Raw genomic sequence first — 16,113 nt, forward strand, 5'->3', positions numbered from 1 at the left:
TTGGTTGGGTGGGTCTTCTTCGCGGAGGAGGGCAGAGACGAGGGGTAGGGAGGGGTCTATTAGGGCCTTTGGGGTAGGAGAAAGAAGGGCCAACTGGGGAGGGGTAGTTGAGGGGAGGGAAGAGAAACTCGAGGGGCTCAGAGAAAGAGGAGGAAACCACTGGAGAAGGGAAGAAGGAGGGATAATTCTGGGGACTTGGGCAAGAGCCCCCCAGGTTCAGTTTTGTCCCTCCCCTATTTCGTCCCCACAGATGAGAACACACAGACAGAACAAGGGGAAAAACCAAATGCACATTTATTTAGCTCAAGACGTAGACACCGAGGGTGCAGGGGAACGGATCTTTGGAGAGGAGACAAGGAGGTGCAGAGGAGAAGTACACGGGGACTCTGGGGGCTGTGTGGGGGTTGGACTCCTGGACTCCAGGAACTGGAGACCTGAGTCCCTGGATCTGGGACGCAGATGGGTCTTTGGGGGGTCGTCATTGCCAAGGCCTGGGGAGAGGCAGCAGGATGCAGCGGCTCCAGCCTCGGGGTGGGTGGGGCGGCTCATTCCGGGGATCGCTCCCAGCAGCGCAAGGCTGGGATCCCCACTGCCTCCACCCGGTCCTCAGGCTCCCACACTCAGGCAGGGACAGCAGTGGAGGTGCCCAGAGGCTGGTGTTACACGCCACCACCTCCAGGGGCTGGAGAGAGAGAGAGGGAGGGAAAGGGAGCAAGAGAGAATGAGAACTAGTTTGGGTCAGCGCCTAGAGGTGTGGAAGCAGCCCCCTCCCCAGAGCCAGTGAGCCCTCCATCCCCACCATGGAATCCAGATCCCCAAGGACTGACACCCTTGAGTTGTCTTGCCTCTCCACTCTCTAATGTGTGATCCACATAGGGACACCTGTGTGTCTTTGTCCTGCCCAATAAGACACTGTCATAGAGAGGAACATACCCGTGAAAAGGCCGAGGCACACTGGCCCAGCCTGGGCTTTTCTGCGGCTTCCTCTTTCCAGAAAGGGAGCCTCCATCTCCCTCCCATGCCCCTCAAACTCCTCCTACACCCCCCCTTACCCACACCCAGCCTCCTGAACATTGGGACACAATAGGAACTCCCCTGTTTCCAACCCACATGGGACCATCACTCAACCTGAGTGGGTCAGAATCCTGTACATTTTGTCAGACCCAGGCATCAGGGCCATCTTCTCCAATCATCCACAAAGTGTCCCCTTAATGTTTTTAAGTCTCATTAAAAGAACATGAAAAACACATAAAATTTCCCCCCACAAAATTTCCCCCAAATATTGAGTACCCCAAAGCCCATTTTTTAAGAGGCAGAGATATTCCCATCTGATTTTTTAAGTCCCTTTTAAAAAGGGGGGACGGGAGGGGGAGAGAAAGCAGTTCCACTAAAAACAGGTCGAGATATTTTTACATAATTAAAATTAACACCCCCAAGGAGTCACAATCTTTCATCTACATGCTTATCCTCATCCTACAGCCTACATCTCTCTCCAGCTTCCTTTACACCTTTCATCCACCTGTACCCACTCTCCCCCACCAACACCCCCACTCCTCCTATGCCCCCACTCCCCTCTGTACCCACCCCTCCTGCATTCCATTCTCCTGCCACCTCCATCCCCTTCATCCTCACCCTCAATCCCTTTTTCTTTTTATCCCTTTCCTATATTTTCTATCATTTCATCTTCATACTCCTTACATCAATTTTTAAAAATCTGTATTCTATACATCTCTCCTTTTGTTATTTTGATACTATTATTCAGAAGCCCTTCCTTCCTTCACCCCTTCCTCCCTCCCCCCTCCTTCCCTTCTCCTTCCTTTTTATCCATCATTTCATCCTAGACCTTCCAAAATGAACAATTAAGTCTGGAAAACATTCTGCCTTCCTGCTTCTCTAGTGCTCAACTCTGTCTTCATTTGACTGCAGAAGTCCTTTTCCCATGTGGGGCTCCTTTCTTCCCAGGCTTATGGCTTTCTACTCTGGGGAATTAGTTCATCCTTGCTTTTATAGGCTTGTGTACTTATTTCTGGGAGGCTTAGTGGACTCTTAAGGACATTTCACATCCCACTGACTTGTCATGGTTTAACATTTTTGATCTGTGGGATCTTGGCTCCTACTAAATTTCCTATGTCCATCCATTGGGTTGGTGGCCCCATTCTCGGGGATACCCAATGAAATTCCCCTTCTAATGACTCCCCTTCCTGCTCCCATCTGTCCTCCTTCCAGAACCACACACTTTCTCACCCTTACCTGAGGAGGGAAGCTCTGACTTACAGGACTTGCATGTGGGGCTATGGAAGCAAAGATGGAAAGAAAAGCATAAAGAGGCTCAATTGCAGCAGGCTTTACATAAAACACAAGGCAGGCCCTGAGCCCTTCTCTTACTGCCCCACCCCTCTTCCCTCTCTCCCCACTGCTGCCAGACCTCTCAGACCTGGAGTCCGCCTTCCTGCACTTCACTTTCTTGCCTGTTGGGAGAGAGATAGGCAGAACAAGAAGACAGGATGTAAGGGCCTGGTCAAAAGCCAACAGGGGAACTGTAGGTGCCTGACCCTGAGGTGGCCCACTTTGAGGGGTTTTAGAGCCCAGGAAAGGGTCACACTTACTGATGATGATGAGGATGCCCAGCAAGAACATTATGGTAGCCAGAGTCATGCCCACAGTCTGCACAGTGTCGTAGTCTGGAAAAGATAAGGGAGGACATCAAGGTGGGGGTGGCACCTCAGCCCCTCCCCCAGCCTGGCTTCAGATACTGCAGACAGAGGTCCAAAATTCAGGGATGCTGCAGGCTGTGCTGGAGGTTCCTCCAGTGGGTTAATGTGAGGACGGATCTAGCTCCTTTTGTCCTCTCTATCCCTTACCCCCTCCTCTGCAGTCTGTGGTTGTGTGTGTGTGTGTATGTGTGTGTGTATAAAATCTCCATCTACTGCCTCCTCCCCTGGTCCTGTCTACCAAAGTTGCATGTCTGGACTACTGCAGCAAGCAACCTTCTCTATGATCTCTGCCCTGCCACCCCACCCCTCAGCCAGAGGGATCTTATTAACACCTGAGTCAGATCAGGGTTCTCCTCAGCTCAGAGCTGTCCCTCTCCTCTCCCTGTATTTATTGCATGTCAAGTAAAAGCTAAAGTCCTCATCATAGCCCACAAGGCCCCATAAGATCCAGTCCCTGTTCCTTCTCAGACCTTACCCTGTTCTACTTCCCTTCAACCCCCTAATCCCAGGCACACTAGTCTCTCTGCTATTCCTGGACCATATCAGTCACAGTCCTACCTGAAGGCCTTTGCAAATGTGGTTCCCTCTTCCTGAGAGCTCTTCCCCCAAATATGCCTCCATTACCAGCTTCTGGGCTTTACAAATGTCAGTGAAAACTTCTCTAGCTGTCCTGTTTAGAATTTCCCATCCTCTCTTCAACACTTTCTAATCTCATTCTTTCTTTTATTTTTCTATATGAGTTATTTGTGTCTAATTATACTACAGTGAATATTTTTTTAAATATTAATTTGTGGAGCACCCACTGTGTAGAAGCAGTGGTCCAAGACTCTGCCCTCAGGAAGTTGACTTTCTTATTGTGATCAGGCACTAAACAAAAAATCGAGTCATGTGACTATGTATAGATGTGGTGTGGCTCTTCTTGCCTGGGATTCAGGGAGGGCCTCTTTTAGTCGAACAGTCAATATTTTATCTGAGGTCTGAAGAAGGAAAAGGAGCCTTAGCTGGCTGTGTGAAGAGCTAGAGGAGGAGTATTTCTGTCGGAGGAAGAGCAAGTGCAAAAGCCCTGAGGTGGGAAAGCACTTGGCACATTGGAGGAACAGTATGTGAGCAAAGGCAGAGGGCAGGAAGGTGTTTACAGAGGGAACTGAGGCAAGGTCTGCTAGACCTGGAAGTAATTTCTTTGAGCTTCCATGTTGTGGGAATGATTTAATGGCATCATCCAAGTAAATCTTTCCCACAACCCTCATAGGGGGGAACTATTACTATCCTTTATTTACAGAAGGGACCAAAAAGGCAAAGTTGCTTGCTCAAAGCCACAGTTAGTGAGTGAATAACACAGGATTCAAATTAACCTGGCCTCAGAGTTGTTTGCTACTCTGGTGACTCCAATGCACCAGCCCAGAGTCCTGGTGAAGCCTGAAGGGGGCCCAGAGGAGATACCCCCAATCTCATTCTGCCCTCCATGAGCCCAGCTGGTTTATCCACGTGATCACGTGGCTAGTGCCCCAGCACATATCAGCCACAACTGAAGCCACTTCAGCAGTGACCCGTGATGATCTGCAGCCACCCCTCCATCAAGCCCCAGGGTACCCTCATCACAGAATCTGCCACTCACCATAGTAAAATGGGTCAGGTTCCTGAGGAACTGGGAAGGAAGGCAGAAAAAGAGAGAAAGGGAAAAATATTTCAACACTGGGTTTCTTAACATTTTTGAGGATCCAGATGGGGCCACTGGCCCAATTGTTTCTGTGTAGAAATCAGATAGAGAGACCCCTCACTCTGGGTGATATAACTTTATGGCAGTACACATGGCTTAAAGCATAGGATGGATTCCAGTGTCCACTTAATTCATTAATTGGTACCTTCCCTTCCTTGTACAGTGCACGACCTACCCAACCACACATGGCAATCCTGGTCCTAGTCCCCTGTGGAGGTCTTTTGCAAGTTATAGACTTATTTCCTGGAAACACATACATAATCCCATTTACTTATGGTGCTGGGGGTAAAGAGACTCCATTACCATCGGGGGGGCTGCTGAGTGTACCGGCTTCCACTGAACACTCCCTAAAACCTGTCAGTCAACTGAGAGCTCTAAAAGGCAGGCACCGTAGCTACTGCTGTCATCCACCCACTCCTGCCATCACAGGGGAGCTGTCCTATAATATACCCTGTATTATGATGTATTTTATATTGCATATTTCTAAGGCATTACCAGTTTTAAGATTTATAATTGATTTTGTATAGCTTCCCCAGTGTGTGTGTTATGCATGAATATATATATAATTATATATGTATATATATATATATATAACTGTACCACATGAAATACACCCATTTTTTGGAAGACTCACTCTAACTTCATAAATGCTAATGTGTGGGTAAAATATATGTATATTTGGATTTACTTTTCCCCATCTCCCACCTCCCTGCCCCAAACTATACTCCCCTTCAGGAGAGCTCATAACATCCTTCCCATTGAAGAACCCATCCTGACGGCTCCCTAATGCCTCTCACAGTCCTTAGTACAGCAGTCTGCCTTGTCTAGAGCAGAATTCTAGGGCACCACTAGGGGAGGGGTACCAGCGATGCCAGGTGTTGGCATCAGTGTTCTTCCCCCTCCAGGCTCAGGGAGAGATTGCTGCCTTGAGGGGGACAAGGAGAGGGGCATGTGACTGATTCTGGCCAATGAATTCTGAGTGGAAACATCATCATCACTTTCAGACTAGAGCATTTAAGAGCCCATACAAGAGCTCCCTTTTGACTTTGGCCTGGTGACATAAATGTTCGAGATGGCAACTGCTCCAGTTTTCTTTGGTGAATAGAGACCCTCAGCTGACCTGTGATAGTATAAGTGAGTATAGTATAAGTGAGAAATAAACCTTGGTTGTCAAAAGCCACAGATTTTTGGTGCCATATGCTACCCCAGCATGCTCCAGCCTAAACTGATACAGGTGGCACCTAGGCAAGATCGTGAATAGCACTGACTCACACAATGTGTAAGTTCACCCTTCTCCGTTCTCTGTCCAGTCTTCAAAAAGGAAGCGTTAGGTAGGTGCTGATGTGCCTTTAACACCTTCCAACGCTGTTAATTTCCCCCTTTCCCCAAGAAAACACAGGTCTTGGGCTCAGAGACTTCAGCAGGCAACAATATCTAGGTAAAATTTTGTGACATTATTTGGTTTTCTCCTTTATTTATTCTCTAACCAGCACATGCCAGGCTCTCTTCTAAACACTTTACAGATATTAACACATTTAATTTCCACAGCAGCTTTCTGACGTAGGTGCCATCTTCATCCTCATTCCACAGAAGAGGAACACTAACGCCCAGAAAAGTGAAGTCATTCATTTATGATCATTTTATACTTGCCTTCAATTTAAGGCAAAAAATAATAATCCTTATTTTTCCATTTGTGGTGGTAATATAACATAAAGCTAATTAAGTTTTGTAAAAGTTAATCGTTTGAAGAAAAAATATTAAATAAATAGCAGTGTAGGGAACATTGGGATAGAGCAAAAATCATGAAGGTTTTTCTCAAAGGCATCAAGATGCAAAAACAATATTTTAGAGTCATCTGTGCTCTGTCTTAGCTCCTCCACCAGATAGGGACATTTGTACATTTGTTTGACTCATCTCTGTTGGTAATCCTGGAATTTATAAGTCTCTTAAAGAAGTTTTGAAGGAAGGAAGGCAGTAAGGAAAGAAGGAAGGGAGGAAGGAATGAAAGGAGAAAGAAAAGAAGGAAGGAAGGGAGGGCTCCTTCTGGCCTGCAGGAGACTGCATTAGAGGTGGAGCAGTTGGATTATCCTGCTTTTGTCTCTTGTGTTTCCATGCACCCTCCCTGACCCAAACCTTCAGAAGCCCACTGGGTGAGCGCTTGTCCCAGAATCCTCTTTGGTTCCTCCCTGGCTCTTCTGTGCTCCATGCAGAAGTTCTTCTGGTCCCTGCTGCCCCAGCAATCTGGGTCCTTAGGGCGAGGCTGGGCTAAGGGTGGAGCCAGGAGGCAGGAGGAGAAATGTGCACCACTCCTGGCCAAGTTCCAAAGACAGGAGGAAGGAGGCGGTTGCTGTGGCAACTGGGGCATCTTGAGAGAGGTGAAGGGTTCTGGTACCCCAGGCTGGGCGGGGTCCTGTGGGAGGCTTAAGGGTTGGGTTTCTAACTCCCTCTGCTCCCTTTGTACCTCCCTTTATTGCCCCTGCAGGGCTGGTTTCTGGCCAAGCTGAGGGTCCTTCTCAGGGGTAGGGACCCAGGCCCAGTGGGGCTCCTGCATTCCCTATTTGCCCCCTAACTCTCCCTCCTGCTCTGTGACAGGTTGGGGAAAGACTTCACTTTTCTCTTCCCACTCTCCCCTCCAACAATCCATTATTTAGTTTCCTTAAGCAGTTTGCAAGGCACAGCATGCTTTCCTCCCTTCTGGATTTCCCAAGACCTGTGGTCCCCTCTCACGGTGTAACTGGGGAAAAGGTGGGGGAAGCGCGGAGCTGAGGCATCTGTCCTCCCACCTCTGCCTGCCTGCTGTCGTCGATCCTGCTAACCATCTCCACAAAAAGAAGTCCTGGGCTCCCGCCAGGCCTGCTGGCTCAGCCCTGCCCCCTCTCCCTAGGGTGGCTTCCAGCCTCTGCAGCCCCCCCACCCCCGCCCTGCTTCAAATTCTGCAGATATGGCTCAGTGCAGCAGCCCCTGCCTGCCAGGAAAGGGGGCAGGGAAGGAAAGGTTGGAATGGGGTGGGGTTTCCTCAGCATCGATAGCCTATCCCCTGGCCCCACTTCCAGTGCTGGAAACCCTTTCCCTGCCCTCTGCCCTCAATGAAACCAATCTTCCCCTTGCTCCTCTGAAGAAGCTGGTTCAGGAAAGGAGGCTCTTAGGGGAAAGAGCCTGTTTAAATGGGTGCATATAACTGGGTTAATGGGTGTGAAATGTAAATCGCTGTGGCTGGATGGGGGTGGAGAGCAGCATCTGTGTGCACCCGAGTGCACCTCCCTGTCCAGACAACACCCCTGAATGAGGACTGGAAAGGAGGGTCTTGTCACCCATTCCTGCCCCGGGGGCGGGGGCTCACTGCAGTGGTTCAGGCCCCACCCTGTGCTGCCCCTCCTCCTCTCTCTATTCCTCTCTGGCGCTTTGGGTCTATCTCTCTCCTGCTCTTTCTCTATGCCTTCCTCTTCACAGTTACCTCAGTCTCTGTCTCTGATTTTCTCTCTTTCTCTGCCTCTCTGTTGCTCTCTGTCTCTCCCCTTCAGTCTCCCTGAATCTCTCTGAGTCTCCTATCTTTCTTTCTGGGTCTCCTGTCTTTTTTGATCCCTTTCAGGCTCTGTCAGTCAGTCTCCGTCTATATTCCTTTCTGTCTCCCCCTCTTTCTGTCTCGCTCTCACTTCCTCCCTCTGCCTGTCTTTCCCTTTTTCTCCCCTTTCCGGCTGAACCTGTCTGTCAGGAATTTCAGGAAACACCCACCATAAGAGCTGCCGTTGGAAAAAAGAGGGATATGGACCCCTTTCCTTTACCCACCTCAGGGACCCTGAATGGGCGGGAACCTCTGTGGCTGCAGACCCACTGGCCCTCAACCTCAAAGTCCCATCTCTTCGCGTCCGCTACCATCGCGGTGCTGTACAGGACCAGCCACCCGGTTGCCATAGCTACCGGTCTGAGCATCCTTTCTCTTGGGATTGAGCTCGCCGACCGCGGGTCCCACGAAGGAACACCACCACCGGGAGATGGTGTACAAGCCCAGAGGGGCTCCAAGGAGTGCACTGCAGGGGCCTCCGTCCATGGGAGGAACGGACATCCTCTTCCCCACGCCCCTCCCTTTCCAGTGTTGGTTTCTCCCCAGATTCTCTCTCTGAAGCAATAAGATCCCGGAGCCCCCCTGCGCCCTCTCCCCAGGCGACGCTCACCCTTCGTGGGGGCCTGGGTTGGGGTCGCCATGCCGCGCTGGAGCAAGGGGCGGCTGGATACTGAAGCGATGAATGCGAGGCTGCAGCAGCTGGAAGCTGGACGGACGGATGTCTGGGGGAGATCGGGGAGCCCTGGTGTTGGGGGGGACCGTAGCCAATGGGGGCCCAGAGAGCCCGCCCCCGTCCAGGCCACCCCCGCCCCCGCCCCCGCCCACTGCCAACGTCCCCGCCCCTTCCCCAAGAGTGGGGGCGCCCCCTGCCGGGCCCTAGGAAGTGTCTTCCCAGGCTTTCGCACAGAGGGACTGACATCCACAAAATGCTGTCAGGAGAGAAAAGAACGTTTTATTGAAGTTTGGAAGGCAGAGAGGAGTCGGTGGGGACTGGGATGGGGAAGAGCGCAATCCAGATGGCGGTGGGTGCGCGGGTGGTGGGTGGGAAGCGTCAGGTGCCAGGGGAATCCTGCGAGGGTGAAAAGGATGAGAGGCAGGAGAGCCCCCCAGCCCTCCTACCCCAGCCCTCGACCCCTCCTCCTCTCCCTTCCCTTCCCCAGTCTGCTCAGAGCTGTAGGGCCCGGCTGGGTTCCATCGCGCCAGGTGTTTCTACCGCCTGCGGGTGGACAGACCTGAGGGGGAACACAGAGAGTTCGGGTGTCAGGAGGGGTACCCTAGTTCCTGTGGATGGGGGAGCGGCAAGGGACTGCCCGGTTTCAGTTCAAGCCCTCCATACGCCCAGAGAGGGCCAGGAACCGGGATCATGGAACCAACCCTCACCCCCAAACACCCGAAGTCTTTCCAAACTCACGGCGGATGGAGCTGCGGAAAGTTCCCTCCTCTTCATCAGGTTCTCCAGTCCTGGGAATAGAGAAGCAGAGGGATTGGGAATGAGAAAGGAGAGGAACCCTTTCTCAGGAGAGTAGCCATTCCCAGAAACCCCCCTAATGCAGACCTCATTTCACAGACGGGTGTGGACTGAGGCCGAGATGGGCAAGGAGCAGGCGCGGGCTCCGTCGGAACATCAGAGAACCCAGGAGCCCTTTAAATGTGTGGCAGAAGTGCCCGTGAGGGTACCCGTGAGTACCTCCCAGAGTGCTGGGGAAGGGACTGGGGGTTGGTGGGGGAGGAACGACCAAATTTGTCCGGAGAGGCAGATGGCCTCGAAATGGCCTCATCTTCTAGAGTGATCTTGGGCAAGTCATTTTACCTCTCCGTGCCTCGGTTTCCTCATCTGTGAAATGAGGTTAATAACAGCGTCTACCTCAGGGACGTGGTGTGAAGGGTATCTGGCAATTGGGACATGCCCAGTAAATATTAGCTATTATCTACTATAACATCTATAATTGTTTTAACATGAAAAGGGTACTTATACATTGACTGGGCTTAAAATTTTTAATTTAAAGATGAACCAAAGAGCTAGCAAAAAGGCTGAGCTCAACTGGGCCACCAAGTGCTGGTCTCATTTCGCCGCGGCTCTTTCACAGGACTCATCACGCTTTATCATTTTATATTTGTGGAGCAGTTGGAACCTACGGCCAACGATTTTATATTTGTGGAGCAGTTGGAACCTATGGCCAACACCTCTACTGGGCTGGGAGCTCAGCCGGACAGAGAGGGCAGTTAATTCATTGCTTGGTCCCAGGACTCGCTTGGGGCTTAGCACGTAGTAGATGCTTAATACAAATTTGTTGAAGGGTCGGGCTCTGGCCGCGGGTAGGGTGGACTGCAGGCATCGTATTCAGAGCCCTGCAGAGCGGGAGCAGGTGAATGAGTGCTGGGAGGCCTCTTACCTCTGCTGCTGGTTGAATTTGCACCGGCACCTTCTGCCTGTGAGTAGGTAGTAGGGGGAAGACAGGGCTGAGAGTCTGTTCTAGGCCATCACCGAGAGGCGCTCCTGTTCCAGCGGGTGCTCGGGAGGGGCGGAACCGCCGGGGTGGGCGGGGCAGGGGTCGAGGGCCGGAATAGGAGCGGGGCAGAATTGGGCGGGGCTGGGCGGGGCAAGAACTGGGCACACGCGGTGGGTGGAAACAGGGCGGGGTTGGAGGCGGGGCAGTGAGGGGAGGGGCGGTGAGGGGGGGCAGGGACGAGGCGGTGCTTGGGTGGAAACTGGCAGAAGCAGGGCTGCAGGCAGTGGGGGCAGCTCACTGAGGATGATGAGAATTCCCAGAATAAAGAGAACCCCAGCGATGATAAGGCCTCCGATCCTCAGCGAGTGATAGTCTATTGGCAGCAGGGAGGAGGAAAGGAGAGAAGGGCAGAATGGGGCGGGGTGGGGGGGAGGTGGCAAGGAGGAAGGATGGGCAGGAGGAGAGGAGAAAGAAGATCAATCAGAGGAAGGAACAGATAGGGGGAGAGGGAGGAGGTGGACCAGGGAGAAGAGAGTGAAGGAAGGGGAGGAGGTGGGCAGTGCAGGGAGGACGGAGGATAAAAGAGAGCAAAGAAGGATGATGGCAAGGATGAGGGGGACAGGGAAGGGAGAAAGGACAGGAAGTAGCAGAGGATGGGCCATAAGATACTGAGAGGTAAAAGGTGAAAGAGAATCAGAGAGACAGAGAGGGATCAAAGAGAGACAGAGACACACAGAAAGAGGCAGAGAGAAGCAGAGGGGGGAGAGAGAGAGAGAGAGAGAGAGAGAGAGAGAGAGAGAGAGAATGAGGACAAGACAGGAAAACCCAGCCCCTGATCCAATTCCCAAACATAGATGCCCCTCTCTCCCTCACCGTAGGTGAATGGGTCATGTTCCTGTGGAGCTTCTGGAAAGAGAAAGAGAGATCAGGGGTTGGATGCTTCCCGGGATCCTGGACAGGGATGAGCATAAAGAGACCCTTTTGGAGGCTCTATCATCCTGGGCTGAGAATTGAGAAACAGTTGGACCCTGAGCAGGCTACCCACCCTCTGTTGGGTCTTGGCTACCCCTTCTGCACTGCCCTGGGTGAGGTGGGGAGCATCTAACTGTCCCAGCTCCCCATCTCATTACAGGTTGTCTGTGATTCCATCATTCTGGGGAAGCCAGGCACCATTCCGCCCTTTGCCCAACCTGGGCATCCTTTCCCCTCCCCCAAATACTAGTCTGTTCCTAGACCCCATGTCAGAACCCCAATTTCTTGGTGCCCCAACTGACTCAGTTTAGGCTAGAGTCACCAACTTGGTTCTGTTGCAGAGTTTTCCTGACTCCTGCCACCCTTGGGTCAGAGGTGGGTAGTGGGCTGTCTCCCCAGACTTACCTGCACTAGTCATCGCAAGGAAACCCACACAAAGGACCAAGATGTGGTTGAGAGATGCCATTGTCCTGGGGGATACCAAGGGTGAGAAAATGTATACCCTCGTCCACCCACCCACCCACCATTGTTGCCTGAACCCAAGGGGTTAAGTCAGAGACAGTTGAGACATAATTCCAAAAGCCTTGTCATCCACCCTGAGTAACAAGAGCACCCCCTCCTTCACAGGACACAATGTCACCAAATCAACTCACAGAATGGGGATCACATGGCAGCAGGGATGGGGTGAGATACACATAGCCCATGGGGATCTCCTGCAGGCCTGGGCCTCCCCACAGAAGGCCACAGAGTCCCCACACCAACTCTAGTGGAGAGCAGGAGACCTCACCCTACCCACATGGACAGACAGATACACTGCAAGGGACAAGACAGGCAGGACACGCCCAAGGGCCCACCTGCCCACACACCACGGCCTTGCTGTGTCCAAAATATCCCAGCCCTCCCGCTCTGGCTGCCGACAGCCACTCTGCCTGACCCTGGGTATAAATATCTCCCACTTCACTCTGGAGGAATTTGCCTCACACAGGCCACCATGGCAACAGCCTTCCTTCTCTTCCTCGGGGTCACGCACAACCCTGCTGGGGAAAAGGCCACCCCTTCTCCTCTTCTGGAAACAATGAGAAGAAGGAAAAATATTCCCTCCACCTACCCCTGGGTGACATCTTTCACAATCGGGCAACACCAGGCAAGTGACATGAGACAAAAGACAGATGCCAGGGGCAAGGACACACACATGCACACATGTGCGCATGCTCACACACACAAATACACATACAGGGGCTGAAATGGAGCCTGTTTCCCATAGTTCTGATTAGAGTAGGACATGAGGCGGAGACACAGTCAGGCACACAGTACTACTCAGCTAAGCTTCCAGTGCCCCCAAACAGTGACGCAACATGTGAATGTCCACAACCCACACCCAGCCATGGGGCAGCAGCAGGGAAGAGAGAAGTTACACTCGCACTCCCACCCCTTGGGGAAGCCCAATGTTTCCACCATATTCCCTTCCTCTTGGGTCCGGCCTGCCTGGGAAGACAGTGCTGGCCTCTCCTGCTCCCAAAATAGGCTGCCCAGCCAGACGAAGGGTGAGGCTGAGAGGGGAGGGGTGGGGGATGCTCACCCCAATCAGGCTGTCCCCTGATGGAAGCAGGCCCCCAAGTCCGGCTGTGACTGGGAGAGCACTTTGGACCCCCTGGCCCAGAGCTGGATGCACCGCCCCCAGCGGTCTTCCCTCCCAGCCCCACCCCAGCCATGCCCTCCCCAACCGGCAGCTGTAACTGGAGCTGGTGCTGGAGGGGGGCCAGGGGGCGGCCCCCAGCCCAGACCGCCCTGGCCCGCTAGGTTAACTCTCTCCGCTCAGATGGAGGAACACTAGATAGCCATGTGGGGAAAGCTGGCAAAGAGGACTGAATTGCAGGCACATACACACACACGCACATGCCTTGGGCCCGCCTCAGAGAGCTTCTAAGCTGAGCTAGGAGGTGTCAGTGATATTCTGTGCTGCTCCCTGGAAATTGGGTTCAGGCAGAACCTAAGGACACCTAGACTGAGTGTCGAGGAGCCCACTGACCCCTGACCCCAGTGTTCTTTGGAGCACTGGTCAGCAAACACCACAGGACTGTTTGGGGGACATTTCAGTGTGTGTATGTGTTGTCCACTGCTCACTGCAAAGTCCTTCCAGAATGTGTGCATACAGATACTGAAACCCACAGGCCCAGGTAAATAGGCAAAAAAGCATACAAATACATGTATGTATGTACATACAAACAGAGAGGCAGACAAACACACAGAATAACACAGAGAGAAACCCAAAGACACACACACAGCCAACACCACTTACACCAGTCACAAAAAAACAAGACCAACACATTTGTGTACCTAAACAACATACACTCATATTCATTCAGATGGATACCTGTACAGAGGCACAATCAAAGACACAGCCACACAACTATCCCCTCTTACAAATGGTCACAAAGATACATACTCTTATGAAGATATCCTTAAAAATGGTGGTACACAAACACACCAATACACACATGCCACACATAAATGCACTCAAAGATATAGGCACACAGGCACACAGCTGGCACTCCTATACAGTCTCAGAGATGTGAAAGCCCACAAACCTGTGTACACATGTGCACCGACACACACATATTTACATGGCACACAGAGAAGCAGAAACTCTGTCAAGGACACAGCAGACAGCCACAAAGACAGACACACACATCTGTGATCACACCTCATGCATGGCAAACAAGCACCCAGCTGGCCACACAGTCACAGACATGCAGGCTTGCACGCTTTCGTTTGCACATTGACAGCATCAAACATGAGTTGAGGTGTTTAACCCTGAACTTCTCCTTCCCTGAGCTCATGTGACCTCTAGGACTACCTGGAGGACAACACAGCTTGTGCCCTCATGGGCAGGCCATGTCAGAAAGCACTGGTGACAGAGAAACCTGGGGTCAGGACACAACCAGGACTCTGCCACTCCTGGTTGTGTGAACATGAGAAGTCCATGTGATCTCTCTGTGCCTCAGTTTCCCTTCCTATAAAATGGAGAAATCGTTGAGATCATACATGTAACCTCAGGCCAGGCTCAGAGGTCTCTGACTGGACATTGTTTTATTATTAATTCCATTTTAGGAAAGAGCAAGCCTAGGCTGAGCAAAGTGGAGCTAATTTTCCCAGGGTCCCCCTGGTGGTTAAGGGCAGAAACTGCCCCCCCTTTAGTCAAAGAGGTCGGAAGCAGGCCCAGACCTCAGGCTCTACAGGACACAGTGCACATGCTGACATTCAGGCAGGCGTAGCCCTGGCAAGCATATACATGTGTGTGCATGGCCTCAGAGGACCCAGGAGGCTTTGAAAGGCTCCCTCATCCCTGTCTGTCTGAGCCCTCACCCTCTGCCCCGACCCCCACCCCCACCCCCACCCCCAGGCCTGTACCCCAAGGTCACGAGCAGTCCCTGGTTAATGATAAGTCTGATGTTTATGTAGCACTGGGGAGGGGTGACAAGGAGCAAAAAGGTGAGTGAAGAGGGGGCACCTAGCCAGGTCTAGCTAATCCTCAACTCTCTCCCCTCACAGGGCCAGCTGCTTCAGAGAACAGTGGTTCAGCCACTTTCTAGCTGTGTGATGTTGGGCAAATGACTTAACCTCTCTGTAGCTCAGGTTCTTCTTCTGTAAAATGGAAATAATAACAGTATTCACCTTACAGGGAGGTTGGAATAATTATCTGAAATGATCTATGTGAATCATTTAGAACAAAACCTGGCACACAGGAAGTGACTATCATTATCATCCTTGTCATCCTCATTGTACGCTGGGGTGAGAACCTTGCTGGGCTGGGCATACTGTGTGGTTTAGGCCTATCTGTCCCCTCTGTGCCCTGGCACTATGTTCTTTATGTTTTCAAAGACTCTGAAAGGAGTTCATCATCCCTCATTTATAGCTGAGGTAACCAAGACCTGAGAGCCTTGCTCAAATCACAGAGCTGTTTAGATGCAGACATGTGCTTGGGTCCAGAGTCCACCCCAAGCCCACTGACCACTGTGTGGTGCCCACCCGGCACTGCACCCCAAGCTGGGAGTGTGGCCTCCATCATCTCACTGAATGTTCGACACACCTGGGAAATGGGTGTCATGATTGCCCCATTTGACAGATGGGAAAACTGAAGATCAGGAAGACTGAATGATTTGCCTAAATCCACACAGAACTGGAACCAAGATCTTTGAGACCCTGCCTTTGGGGCCCTGCCCCAAGTTTTTTGGATGTGTGCAGCAGAAGGAGAGAAGCTGTGTATTTTACTCAATGTCAGGAATGAGTGGTTAGGTTTGGATCTGTCCAGTGCCATGAAACACTATTTAAATTCCTCATGCTTCAGTTTTCCCATCTATAAAGTGGGAATGAGTAATACCACCCACCTCATGAGGCTCTTGTGAGGACTGAGTAAATTCATATAGAGACAGACACACAGTAAGTGTTCAGTAAGCATTATTACTACTATTCAGGGTTTGGCAACAAGTGCCATTTATTTATTTTTCTTATTTAATGGACAAAATCTATCCAAATTGCTAAAAGCTTAGTCCAAATAAAAACAACCACTATCTATGACTTCTGATTTCTAGAGAAAGAATGCAAAATCATGTGTAGAGGCCCTGGGGCTTAGGCTCCAGCCCTGGCTCTGCCCTTTCCGGGTATGCTAGACCTCAAATTACCTGACTTCTCTCCTCA

The 16,113-nt window shown here is 51.5% G+C and overlaps 2 protein-coding genes across 8 annotated transcripts; both read right to left on the minus strand.

The window, feature by feature from the left end:
- Window positions 1–270: 270 nt before the first annotated feature.
- Window positions 271–8,752, minus strand: FXYD7 (FXYD domain containing ion transport regulator 7). Of its 4 annotated transcripts, none has more exons than XM_024577633.4 (6): window positions 8,604–8,752; window positions 4,330–4,359; window positions 2,607–2,681; window positions 2,435–2,468; window positions 2,251–2,291; window positions 271–682 (listed from the first exon to the last, which is right to left on the minus strand). In XM_024577633.4, exons 1-6 carry the CDS (start codon window positions 8,632–8,634, stop codon window positions 660–662), a joined length of 234 nt encoding a protein of 77 aa, XP_024433401.1. In that variant the 5' UTR covers window positions 8,635–8,752; the 3' UTR covers window positions 271–659. The 4 variants fall into 4 exon arrangements, with proteins under 4 accessions (XP_024433401.1, XP_024433400.1, XP_053771334.1 ...); XM_024577632.4 differs by having other exon boundaries at window positions 2,426–2,468; XM_053915359.2 differs by lacking the exon at window positions 2,435–2,468.
- Window positions 8,753–8,923: 171 nt separating this feature from the next.
- FXYD1 (FXYD domain containing ion transport regulator 1) lies at window positions 8,924–13,132 on the minus strand. Of its 4 annotated transcripts, none has more exons than XM_053916224.1 (7): window positions 12,995–13,132; window positions 11,821–11,885; window positions 11,317–11,349; window positions 10,742–10,816; window positions 10,387–10,423; window positions 9,405–9,454; window positions 8,924–9,225 (listed from the first exon to the last, which is right to left on the minus strand). In XM_053916224.1, the coding sequence occupies exons 2-7, from the start codon at window positions 11,879–11,881 to the stop codon at window positions 9,203–9,205; spliced, it is 279 nt and encodes a 92-aa protein (XP_053772199.1). In that variant the 5' UTR covers window positions 11,882–11,885; window positions 12,995–13,132; the 3' UTR covers window positions 8,924–9,202. The 4 variants fall into 4 exon arrangements, with proteins under 4 accessions (XP_053772199.1, XP_053772198.1, XP_045041580.1 ...); XM_053916223.2 differs by lacking the exon at window positions 12,995–13,132 and adding an exon at window positions 12,845–12,895; XM_045185645.2 differs by lacking the exon at window positions 12,995–13,132 and adding an exon at window positions 12,524–12,585.
- Between the last annotated feature and the right edge of the window lie 2,981 nt (window positions 13,133–16,113).

Source organism: Desmodus rotundus, chromosome 12 (genome assembly GCF_022682495.2).
Source record: "Desmodus rotundus isolate HL8 chromosome 12, HLdesRot8A.1, whole genome shotgun sequence".
NCBI classification, from domain to species: domain Eukaryota; kingdom Metazoa; phylum Chordata; class Mammalia; order Chiroptera; family Phyllostomidae; genus Desmodus; species Desmodus rotundus.

Coding starts and splice junctions, on each gene's coding strand:
- FXYD7 (XM_053915359.2), bottom strand. CDS start 8,634: ATGGCGACCCCAACCCAGGCCCCCACGAAGG. Junction 2,292..2,606: donor GGGCATCCTCATCATCATCA/GTAAGTGTGACC, acceptor TTGCTTCCATAG/CCCCACATGCAAGTCCTGTA. Junction 683..2,250: donor GTCAGAGCTTCCCTCCTCAG/GTAAGGGTGAGA, acceptor CTCTCTCTCCAG/CCCCTGGAGGTGGTGGCGTG.
- FXYD1 (XM_045185645.2), bottom strand. CDS start 12,570: ATGTCACTTGCCTGGTGTTGCCCGATTGTGAAAGATGTCACCCAGGG. Junction 11,886..12,523: donor GTGAAAGATGTCACCCAGGG/GTAGGTGGAGGG, acceptor GGTATCCCCCAG/GACAATGGCATCTCTCAACC. Junction 10,424..10,741: donor GGGAATTCTCATCATCCTCA/GTGAGCTGCCCC, acceptor ACCTACTCACAG/GCAGAAGGTGCCGGTGCAAA.